Source organism: Saccopteryx leptura, chromosome 2, assembly GCF_036850995.1.
Source record: "Saccopteryx leptura isolate mSacLep1 chromosome 2, mSacLep1_pri_phased_curated, whole genome shotgun sequence".
NCBI classification, from domain to species: Eukaryota; Metazoa; Chordata; class Mammalia; order Chiroptera; family Emballonuridae; genus Saccopteryx; species Saccopteryx leptura.
The window spans coordinates 28,256,729-28,269,408 of NC_089504.1; the positions used below are offsets into that span (position 1 = coordinate 28,256,729).

Genomic DNA, 12,680 nt, shown 5'->3' on the forward strand with positions numbered 1-12,680 from the left:
TATAAATCTCATACACCAAGATCAATAGAGATAGTAGACTTTTAGTCCTAATCTCAACAATCAGTGCTATAGATGATTAAACAGTATTACGAAGAACACCTTAAAGCTGATAGGAATTTATAAAATTCAGAAAATATAATATTATTCTATAAACATTAATGCATTTACTTAATGACATCTACCTTATAAAGTAAGCAGCACAGATATTATAGGTAAAGAAACAGACTCACAGAGGACTAAAGAAACAAAATTAATAATACCAGCATTTATATATTATCCAGCAAAATCTAAGGTTCGCTCCACTCAATAACACTACCTTGCTAGTCTATGTGCATATAATATATACAAAGCTCATTTATAGTCATTATCTCAACTGAAGCAAGGAAGACATTTTGCCTACTCTACAGTTAAGGAAAAATGATCTAAGGGGTAATACCAGACATTAAAGTTATTAAATGATGGAGTGTGTCTGGAAGTTTGTCTCAAAACCACATTCATAGACATTTTCAAGAGTACTTATTCACATCACTTACCACTTTGAATGTTGTCATCCAGATTAGATGTATCCTCTCATCTATGCTCTTGTAACACACACAAACTCCTATCACAGTACTGACTATACTTTTTTAAATTGTTTAAAAGCCATTAACAGACTATAAGTTTCTCAACCACAGAAATCAAGACAGTGGCTAGTACCCAGCAGGTGCTCAATAAATATCTATTGTTGTTTATGTTGCTAAATGAGAGAATGTGATAATTCTAGAAGAATGCTAACTAGTGCTGCAACAACTGTCTTCTTTCTAGATGTAGAGCTAAATAGTGTTGGAAGTATCATACACCACTTCCGGGCCTGGCTTTACAACATCCCATACAATGTTCCACGCTCCCCTTTCCCAACTGCATGTAGGAAAATAAAGAACTTCAAGGTAAAAAAGTCACACAAATGGAACAGCTGGTCTCCCCCTAAGTAACTGCTTAGAAGAAAACTGCCCAGGAATTTTCCTGACCGAGAATATTCACACTGGATTTTGTGTCAAGACAAATAAATATTCCTTTCTGTGCTAAGTCAATGAGATTTTAGGGTTGTTCTTAACAGCGTCTAGTGTAACTTACCCTCACTAGCAAAATTTCACCTTGATTTTCCTTATATTAGAATTACCAACTGTAGGATTCCTCTTTTTGCTTTTCTTTCTTGGTATATACCTCAGGGCTAGAAAGTACTGAATGAGGATGACAGTGGTCAGTTCAGGGAACGATCTACCATAGGATGAAAGAAAGACATTATAAGTTGGCAAATTCAGGAAAAATTTAAAAGGCCAGTTGGATCTTGAAGTGGAATCACTCCTCGGGCTGTGGGAGGAGAGGGAGACTGACAAAACAGGGAGAACTACGGAATGACTTGTCTTCTGTAACCGTGAGCGAGAGAAGATCAAGAACACAGTAGTTGCTCTGATCAGAGTGAAGGCCTCAGTCAAGGCTGTACAGCACGAATCAGCCCCCAGCTGCCTTGGCAGTGGTTCATGCACTTTACAGTAATGGTATTAATACAAAGTCTATAGGAATTAGCACTTGTGATCTAATATGTTCCACCTGGGAGAAACTTTAGGGAGGGCTGGACAAGGGCTCCCTTATGATGTCATATGGATAAAAGAATAAACATGAACCTCTGTGCTTATCCTGGGTCTTATTGACCTTCAGCTTCTTCCACTCACTGGTCATAACTGATTTTGCCAACTGTAACATATTCCCTTTTTTCTAAAGTACAGATTCTCAAGGTAAGTGGTACTGTATCCGAGAGACTTTTAAAAAATTTCTTGGGATATTTTTGGTTATCATAATGAATGAGGAGACCAAAGCTGACATTCAGAGGACTAGGCCAGGAACAATAGACATCCTACAATCCAAGAGATGAAAATCTGTCTTGTGTACGGCATAATTTCAAATGTTCTAACAGAAGATCATGTAATAGAAAACTTATTCACAATTATCTGAGCTTCCATTTCCCAAGAAACCAAAGCCATGTTAAAGGAGAAATAACTTCACTTTTTTGTCTTTAGAAACATTCATTGTTTTGGAAAAACCACATTAGTAACAAAGCATCATTCAATAATATGATCCTACTGATAAGTGCAAGCACTGGAATTACTTCATTATGTTTTCCAGTGTGGTCATGCCTGAACACTTACACCCTGAAATACACATTTCCTTTATTTCTACTTTATATTCTAGTTATGACATTATATTGATTCAGGCGATTATGTACAAAGATAGACTATAATTTCTATGTTCTTCATTTTGGGGAAATAAAAGAACATTATAAAATACTCTTTGTAAAAAAGGCTTATAAACCTTGTAGGCTTTCTTATGAGAAAATCAAGCAATCCAATAGCAATGACCTACAAATACTGACATTTAGGAGTTTTTCCAGAGAAAAGGGTGGCATGCCTTTCACACTCTATGGTGAAGTCCACCAGTTAATAAGGCCTGACCATCACAAAAAACTTCCAGCTGGATTTCAGCGTCTCATTCTTAAATATGAAAGGCAAAGATCAACAAACAGTGTTGAAAACCTGTATCATGAAAAGCAAATGAGGCTGTGGCAGGTTGGCTCAGTGGTAGAGCATCAGCCCGGCGTGTGGAAGTCCTGGGTTCAAATCCCGTCCTGGGCACACAGGAGAAGTGCCCATCTGCTTCTCCACCCTTCCTCTACCCTTCTCCCCCTCTCTCTCTTCCCCTGCCACAGCCATGGCTCCATTGGTTCGGGCACCAGGTGCTGAGGATGGCTCTATGGAGCCTCCACCTCCGGTACTAAAAATAGCTTGGTTGCGAGCATGGCCCCAGATGGGCAGAGCATCAGCACAACAAGGGGATTGCCAGGTGGATCCTGGTCAGGGTGCATGTGGGAGCCTATCTGCCCTCTACTCACTTGGGAAAAGAAGAAAATAAAGGAGAGAGAAACAAATGATCTGTCAAGAAATAAACACCCAGAAAGAAGGGATTTGCAAAAATAAAATTCAGCAGAGAGCAAAATAACTTAAAAAATAAACTTTAAAATCTGCAGAGTAAGAACAACCCTGCACCCATAAAATATGAATGCTATTATGAGAAATAATCAGAGTATAAAGCTCTTAGAAAATAAAAAATAGAAATTTCAAGCAAAAACACACAAAAAAATCAATGACATTGTTAAAGATTTTGTTTAAAAGTGGAACAGTTAGAAAAAATAAAAATAATAGAGCAAAGGGAATAGAATGATAGGATCAATTCTGGAAGTTCAACATCCAAGTAGTAAAAAGTTCAGAAAGAAACAACACTTTTTTTCAATACTAACCTGGGGGTCCTACCTAACTAAGTCAATAAAACAAGAGAAGAAATTAGGTGTAAGAGTTGGAAAGAAATAGACCAAATTGGTTGTGTTTGTGTGTGTGTGCAGAGAATACAATAATCTATATTCAAAGAGAGAAAAAGAAAAAGGCAGAAAAGGAGAAAAGAGGATGAGGGAGAAACTTTTGGAATTTATCTAGTGTTCAGAGATCATTACTGTTGCTGGGGAAAAGAGCAAAATACAAAAGTCAACAGAGTCTCATCCCCCTATAATAATGAATTGTAAAAGAAAAAAATATCTATATTAATCACCCCATACACACATAGACTATAAGGTAGCTTAGAAACAAATCTTACAAAAGATGTGCAAAATCTTAAGAAAAATTAGAGTATTTTATTAAAGAACATCTAAGGACACCTGAAATCAAAGGACATATATTTCGTGTCGGTGGATAAGAAATCTTAATACAGTATTTTAACAACGTCAAGAGACCTTGCATGCTTCTGCGTTCTCAGACTGGCCTGGAGGATGGAAGACAGGGGCCGGGCACCTCCCCCGCCGCACCGACAGCCGGAAGCACCGCTGCCTGGCTGACGGCAGCTGCGTGAGTGCGCCTCAGCTGAGACCAGAACTGCCCAGCTGACTCCTGCCTGAACTGCCAAGCCACAGAACCATGAGCTACATAACTGGATGTTGTTTGAGCCACTACACTTTGGAGGGATTTGTTACACAGCAGAAGCTAACTGCTATATAAGTCAAATTAGAAAGTAAATGTGCAAGTAACAAATAACATTTTTGATTCAACCTCCATTCATGCTTTCTCAGAAGGGAATCCATAAAATGTGAAGTGGAGTTAGAAAACAGCATGGGCACAGCAGACGGTCTATATTAGCACAGAAAGACCAGGGGCTCTGGGAGGCATGTCACCAAGGAGGGAAAAACAGAACTGAGAGATCACCTGATATGATAGATCCTATTGAGAGTACTGAGTTTAATATTTTTGTTGCAGAGTTCACACATGGATTAGTGACATATAAAAACTTGCAAACTCCAAAGGAGAAAAAATGTTATATAAGAAAAGAAATATAATCAGAATAAACTAGGTAGCATCTGTGTGATTATATTTGCATAACACTGACTACTGATTTAACTAGCAAATGTGATATGGTCATTTCAGGATGGTGATGGAGAAAAGACAGAGTGTGTGTGGTGTATGTGTGTGATAAAACATGTAAAAGCTCAATTCTCATAATTTGAAATCTAGATAAGAAACAGTAAAAATAGAAGCATAAACATTTCATTCATAAAGGAGAAAATAAAGCAGCAGAGTTGAAGTGGCTGGTTCTAGGCGTGGGACTAAGGCGTGGGGAGAAAAGAGGCAGATACTGCTCTTTTTCATTGAGAGCTTTGCATTACTATCTGACGTTTAAAACTTAGCTCTAGTATAATTTTGATCAAAAAATAAAAATTCCATTGAAAATACCATGCCCTAAGTTTTCTATAACTTTAAATATTGCATTTTCAAACTATAAAGTTGAGAGGAAAGACAAAACAAGAACTATAAGCAGGAAATAGGTCGAAGCTCCTTCTCTTGCACTGGGGAGGAGTTGGGGACAGTCGGGAACCGCGCAGTGCACCCCGCTTTCCAGGACCACACCTGCGCCCTGGGGTCACACCCTGCTTTCCAGGACCACACCTGTGCCCTGGGGTCACACATCTGGAACAGATTCTACTGCAAAGCCAGTGCACATGCTATCATGGGTGGCTGAGTTCATTGAATCTGATGCTAATTTTTGTAGTCTTACTTAAATAATTCCTCAGAATGAAAAAACAGTAAAGTTGGGAAGTTAGAGGTATTCAAAATAAAGTAAGCAAAGTTTTGGTGTGTTTTAGCGAGAGTTTTTTATTTTGACTGCTGCATGCCTTTAAATGTAAGTTTGAATTTCTGGCTACACCTAGGAAGCACCCCACTCTAGTATCAAATGAGTCCTGTGAATTTACAAAGTGGAAAGAATGGTACAATAGATTAAGAATTCCACTAATGTGGCAGATACTGAAAATCCATCACCAAACCCTTTCTACCGGCCTGCCTACACTGAGGGAAAGGCTAAACCCTGTCTTTTTAGCCTCCTTCACAACAAGGAGACATCTGAATATCGAGTTCCGGACAGGGAGCTATCAGTAGTTTACCAGAGCTTCCAAGAAAATTTGTACTTCAAAAGATGGATAGTATCACCTTCCCTCCCTGTCATCTTCCTGCCTCAAATGTGAATATGATGCTTGGAAGCTATGATAGCTATCTTATGAAGATTAGAGAGATGAAAAGAACTTAGTGATGCAAGGCCTGACGGCAGTAGGCAGCTCAATTAATACCAACAGCCACCAACCTTTTAACCTCCTGTTATACAAGAATAAACTCCCTGTTGGCTTAAGCTATTGTATTTATTTATTTATTTATTTTCAAGTACAGTTACATTCAATATTATATTAGTTTCAGGTGCACAGCATAGTGGTTAAACTATTAGTTAACTTACACAGTGATCCCCCCTAATAAGCCTACACCCCCGACACCACACAAAAAGTTATTAAAATATTGACTATATTCCCTATGCTGTACTTTACATGCTTAAACTATTATTCTGTTGTTACTTACAGCTGAAAATATCCCTGATACAATTTATAAAAAGCTTTTAGAAAATTTTTTAATTTTTTACATTTTAAACTGGCATTATCTCATACTCTTCTGTAAAAGACATCACCTTGTCTGAAAGCAAATCATCCTACCTCGTTCTTCCACAGGTGATACTGGAGAGCAAATGCAGTGAAGTCTCTTGGAACACAGAGAAAGTTGCATTCTGAGGTGGAGCCATGAGAAGTATTTTTGACTTGCTCAAAGTTTTTATTAATCAATTCCAGAATCAAAGGATCAATAAGGAACACCGGTACATTTTGGCTCGATGTTAGCATAATAAATTTTTTAACTGCACGCTGTTTAAAAAGAAAAGGATCTCTTTAAGTCTACTAAACCAATACAGTAATCTAGCATATTAAATTTTATTCATTGATTTTATAAGCACAGAGTGTTTACTCAATAGACACTGTTTTTATTCTTATGCTAAAATAATAATAATACACAGCCCTTACTCTCAAGAAGTACAGTCTACTGAGGAAGGTGGACAAATATTCACAAAATCAAGGTAAAATATATGCAACATATAAAGTATACAGCAGTAAGTTACTAATTAATTGTACAACAAAAGAGTAAGAAAATCTTTTAGAGAAAATATATAGTATCAGAGAAGAACCTTCAAGCTTACAAATTATTTTCTTGGTATTATTAGCTAAATCTTTTCAAGTAAAAATGGGAGATGAAATACCAGATCTGTCAGCTTTTAAAAATCAGTCAACCTTGGCCCTGGCCGGTTGGCTCAGCGGTAGAGTGTCGGCCTGGCGTGAGGGAGTCCCGGGTTCGATTCCCGTCCAGGGCACATAGGAGAGGCGCCCATTTGCTTCTCCACCCCTCCCCCTCTCCTTCCTTTCTGTCTCTCTCTTCCCCTTCCACAGCGAGGCTCCACTGGAGCAAACATGGCCCAGGCACTGGAGATGGCTCTGTGGCCTCTAGAATGGCTCTGGACATAACAGAGTGACGCCTCAGAGGGGCAAAGCATCGCCCCTGGTGGGCATGCCAGGTGGATCCCGGTTGGGCGCATGCGGGAGTCTGTCTGACTGCCTCCCCGTTTCCAGCTTCGGAAAAATGAAAAAAAAAAAAGAAAAAAAAATCAGTCAACCTTTGCAAAACCAAAAATCAATTGTATGTGCCTCTTTCCCCCATACTTGTAATATTGCTTAATAATTGTTCTAAGCAAAGACCCCAACTAAAATACATCCCCATATGCAGTTTGGCTTTCTAATAATACTGCAGTATTTTTAGGTATTATTGTGCTGGGCAGTAAGTAGAGTCCTCTTCTGAAAAAATAAATTTTAAAATTAGAATAGAAACAGACTAAATCACATTTAGGAGTAAATAATACCTAAGAGTAGCAAAAATAAATAGAATAAAGGGTGTACATTATTGCTTACAAGACAACTTCAGTGAAAGCAATTACAATCTCAAAGGGATGTATGCCCTTCAAAAAAGAAAGAAAATTACAGACCACCATCTTTCATGAGCACAGATGCAAAAATACTTAAAAAGACACTGAAAATCAATTCTAATGGCTTAAAAAAAAAAAGTAAATATCATGACCAAGTAGGGTTTATACCAGAAAAAAAAGATAGCATTTGAAAATCAATCAACAGAATAAAGGGGGGAAAATCTATAAGAATGTCAATACAGAAAAAGTATTTGAAATTCAATACAAAAGTTTTCAAAATTCAATACCTATTCATAATGAAGAACTCTCAGCAAACCAGGAATAGAATACTTCCTCAATTTGATAAAAAAAAGTATGAACAAAAAAATCTATTATTGAGTGGTAAAAGTTCATTATCATTGATACTAGCTTTTTGTCAGACACGTTTTGCAAATATTTTCTAGTGGGTGGCATGTCTATTTATTTTCTTAATGCTGCCTTTTAACGAGAAGTTTTAAATTTTCACAGCATAATTCATTTTTTTCCTTTTACGTTCTTGCTTTCTTTGCTTTATACTAGGAGAATAAGAGGGAAAGAAATGGTTTGGGAAGAAAAATGAGGAGATGACAGACACCAGTACAAATAAGGCGTTGAAAATCTTTGTTGACTGAATCTCAGCTCGGTGTTAAATACAAACATGGTAAACACATACACGGCTTCATTGTGATCGTCAACATAAATATAGATTAGGGCAGGGTCAAGGAGAGAATCTATAACTCACCTTCTAAATATGCCTTCCAGATTGTTATCAATGTAATCATCAATGCTCCTTGGAAACAGATGTCCAACTGACTCTAAATCCAATTAATTCTAAATCAACATGACTGTTATCATCTGGCCTTCAGTAATTCATTTCATACAGGAAAGAAAAATGCCTTGTTGAAAAGCAGGATGTGCTGACACTAGAAAAGCCTATTTATCTGACAGTGTATATAATTTTATCAGAAGCCAACAGGGCTCGGTGAAACCCGTTCTTAGTGAAGGGCTAGTTCTTAATAATCATCATTTTCTTTTCTAAGTGTTCTCAAGTTATCTGTAATAATTCATTCTAGAATTTTATCAGGGCTCAGTATCATATTTATTGATTGCATTTCAACTTTCATTCCTCCTAAAATATTAAAATAAAAGAATTTCAGTACTTCTTCCTTTTCTGTGATTTTGCAACTCTTATAAAGAGTGATTTTTTAGTACCATGAGCTGCTTTTTTAGAAAAACCATTTTTTAAAAATCCATTATTTTCTTCCACCTCAAGGATCATTCTCCAGATGAAAATGATGGGGCTGCCCTGCTTTTCCCTGATGCTAAGCTTTAAATGATACACAAATTCCATTCAAAATTCTATCAGTGAGTCTGGACCCCTGCTGACTGCTTAATCCAGACAAAATCAAGTCTTCCATCCCACTGAAGCTGTTACAGCTTTCGAAGTTTTTCTGCCCATGCCCTGTCAGCTTTACATCTGAAGACTCTTAATAAAAGGCAACCTGGAAAAGTTTATATACCGTATCATCATATTTTAGAAAGCTAAAATTAATGATGGAGAACTTCCATTATCTTCAGATGGGTGTATGTCCCAGCCAACCATTTCACTCACAGGACAATAAATCTTGTCCAAGTATTGTAAATGTGTTGTTCTTAGGGCAGGAAGGAGACAGAGGAGGCTCAACAGAACGCACAAATGCCCCTTTTTATTTCCTCTGCTAGTCTTTATAGCTTTGACTGGGGAGTATGAACTGCAAGTGTATCATAGTTCCCTTTCCCTTCAGCCTATCCTAAGTTCACAGAGAAAAATGTCTGCTACTTTTAATAAATTAAAAGTTCACAATGAAGAGCTATGTATGGTGTCAGGTGGGTATGACATTTACAAGGGGATCACTTCATAAGTTATACCAATGTCTCACCACTATGCTGCACAAGTGAAACTAATATAATACTGAATGTCAACTGTACTTAAAATATTTTTTTAAATATTTTAAAGTTCACATTGATATTTCTAGACTTGATGGTCAAGGAGCTTATTAATAGAATATCCCAGAGTTTACCTTTAAAACAGTGGTTCAAATACAACTGTTGTCACCAGTGACCTAAAATTATCACTAGTACTTGACTGCTGTTAGTGATTTGAAAGTCCCCCTGTAATCTACAGCTTTTCATGTCTCTGGTGAAACAGAAGCAAAAGACTGAGAAATATCTGGTCACATCCAAAGTGTATACCAACAGGACAAATGTAATTTCATATTAGTAACCAAGCACTCTTTTTCATTTTAAGTTTAGCAAAAAAGAAGAAGAAACTATGTTTTATAAATGTGCACGGTCTGAAATTTGTAAATCATAATAGAGATATACTATAATATTGCTAGTTTCCCTTATCTTATAAAGGAAATATGTTTAACAGATTATTCCTAATCATTATTTTATAGTTCAATTCTCTCTCTCTCTTTTTGAGAAAGAGAAAGAGAGACAGGAAGAGAGAGAGATGAGAAACATCAACACATAGTTGTGTCACTTTAGTTGTTCATTGATTGTGCCTTGACCGTGGGGCTGCAGCCAAGCCAGTGACCTCCTGCTCAAGCCAGCAACCTTGGGCTCAAGCCAGAGACCAGTGGATCATGTCTGTGATGCCCCACTCAAACCAGCGACCCCCAGGCTCAAGTTGGTGAGCCTGCGTTCGAGCCAGATGAGCCCGCAGTCAAACCGGCTACCTCAGGGTTTCGAACCTGGGTCCTCACCCTACCAAGTTGACACTATCTACTGGGCCACCACCTGGTCAGGTTATAGTTTAATGCTTACTAACATATTTATCATTTGAGGAAGCACTATAGCTCAGTGAATGAGTATTTGGGGACAAACAGAATCTGGACTCAGTCACTTATTAGCAAACTAACCTGAATTTCTAAGTGAACTAAGTATAAAAATTTGCTGACTTGTTCGAGTTTCCATAAGGACTGAATGAGACTGCATTAAAGCACTTGATATAGAGCCTGCCCCTTCCCCTCGACCACCTACCTCCACTCCTGACCAAGGTAGCTATTATCATTAACACCATTCAACAAATAACCACTTGATTATACCAATAAACTAAAATGAACATTATAATTGAGGAAGTTCTTGCTTATTGCACATACCCACTGTATGCTATCAAATCCAATTCGGCTTCCTTTGGATTTTGATAAGCCAGCTCCATTCTAGGAAGATAACAAAAGAACATTGAGTATATCCAAAGCCCAGTAACTAGCATGCAACATTACATTGAGGGTAGGCGTGAGATTCAAACTACATAACTGGTTCCTAATCATTAATAAGCATTCAACAAATGCCTATTTTCATACAGCCATGAGCTAAGAATTCTACAAGTATACAACACATCTACCCAGGATAGAAAACACTGACAGACTGCAATTAAGTTAATTAGGTTATTAAATGATAAGGAATATATACTGTATATGGCCAACATCTCTAAACTAATTAATTGCCATCAATAAATACAGTAACTCTTTGCTATTCCAAATCCCTTTGGAATTAGGCTTTATCAACTTAGCTCCATATCCCTAACTTCAGCTTATCTCCACACACAGAGTTCACCTTAGTAAAATGGTTAGAAGGTACAGTATAATAATATATATTTATTGAGCAGCTCCTGAGTGTACTGTGCTTGACATTTCCATATATAAGTTATGTATTCTCATCTCTCCTGCATAACAATCGTGCAAAGTTTTGTTTGTTTCACAGATGGCTCTAGTGCCCACACTTTCCCTAACATACATCATAATTTTAAATATTGAGGTTTGGTTTTTTGTTTGTTTGTTTGTTTGTTTTTTGTGGCAGAGACAGAGAGAGTCAGAGAGAGGGACAGATAGGAAAAGACAGACAGGAAGGGAGAGAGATGAGATACATCAATTCTTCATTGCGGTTCCTTAGTTGTTCATTGATTGCTTTCTCATATGTGCCTTGACTGGGGGGCTACAGCAGATCGTGTGACCCCTTGCTCAAGCCAGTGACCTTGGGTCCAAGCTGGTGAGCTTTTGCTCAAACCAGATGAGCCCCCACTCAAGCTGGTGACCTCAGAGTCTTGAACCTGGGTCCTCTGAGTCCTAGTCCGGTGCTCTATCAACTGCGCCACCACCTGGTCAAGCAAATACTGACGTTTTTAAAAATATTTTTAAAAATATTTAGCTCTAGCAAATCCGTTTTCATCTGAGAAGCCCAAAATACTTTGAAAATAACAAGGAAAGAATGTCTCATGGTCTAGAGACAAAAGGAAGAATGTTTCAAGCTCAAAGATCCAAAGAGCTTTCTTATTGTGCCTTAAATGTGTTCTTTATCAATAAGATATAGATGGGAGGATACTGAAGAACAATTACAGTAGTCTCGCAGTAAAAATGAAATGTGCTCTAAGTTCCTAAAAAGGAAACTCGTCTCACCCTAAACCACAAACTCAAGGGCAGGGAAGAAACACAATTCATCTTTGTCTGGCCAGCATCTATTGTGCTGCCTGTAATTAGTAAATGCGTAATGAGTTTGTTAATTGCAGGGAAGGAGGGATATACTGAGTAATTAAGGTAGGGTCAGAACTGGTCTCTCCTCACAAGCTCAGCAATTTAGACAATAACATTTTAAAAGCAAGAGATATTTCAGAAAAAACAACAAAGAGGCAGCTTTGTAATTCTCATCAGTATAAAAACAGGATGTTATCTCCACAATCTTAAAACAAATAATTAAAAAAAAAAAACCTTTGACTTCTCTTTTCTCAACTAACAATTTTCTGTCCCTCTTTAAAGCAAAACTCCTAATGGGTTGCCTGTTTTCATTGCCTTTAATTCCTCTTCTTCCATAACCTCACTTGAGCTTAAATTCACTCTGGCCTTGTCTTATTTATCAAGAATTGTTGAGCCTGACCAGGCAGTGGTGCAGTGGATAGAGTGTCGACCTGGGATGCTGAGGACCCAGGTTCAAAACCTTGAGGTCGCTGCCCTGAGCACGGGCTCACCAGCTTGAGCATGGGATCATAGACACGACCCCATGGTCTCTGGCTTGAGCACAAAGGTCACTGGTTTAAAGCCCAAGGTCGCTAGCTTTGAGCCCAAAGGTTGCTGGCTTAAGCAAGGGGTCACTGGCTCAGCTTGAGCCCCGTGGTCACAACACATATGAGAAAGCAATCAAAGAACAACTCAAGTGCCGTGACTACAAGCTGATGCTCCTCATCTCTTTCCCTGCCTGTCTGACTG

The 12,680-nt window shown here is 38.0% G+C and overlaps 1 protein-coding gene across 5 annotated transcripts in view; it reads right to left on the bottom strand.

The window, feature by feature from the left end:
• FKTN (fukutin) overlaps positions 1–12,680 on the bottom strand; it is a 63,777-nt gene that overhangs the window by 36,693 nt on the left and 14,404 nt on the right. For all 5 annotated transcript variants that reach the window (XR_010749190.1, XM_066367510.1, XM_066367512.1 and 2 more), the window contains exons 3-4: positions 10,581–10,640; positions 6,110–6,313 (exon numbers count right to left, since the gene is read on the bottom strand). Coding sequence is in view for 4 of the 5 variants with exons in the window: in XM_066367510.1 (XP_066223607.1) it covers positions 6,110–6,313; positions 10,581–10,640 (264 nt within the window). In the remaining variant the exon portion in view is untranslated. The remainder of the gene's footprint in view (positions 1–6,109; positions 6,314–10,580; positions 10,641–12,680) is intronic.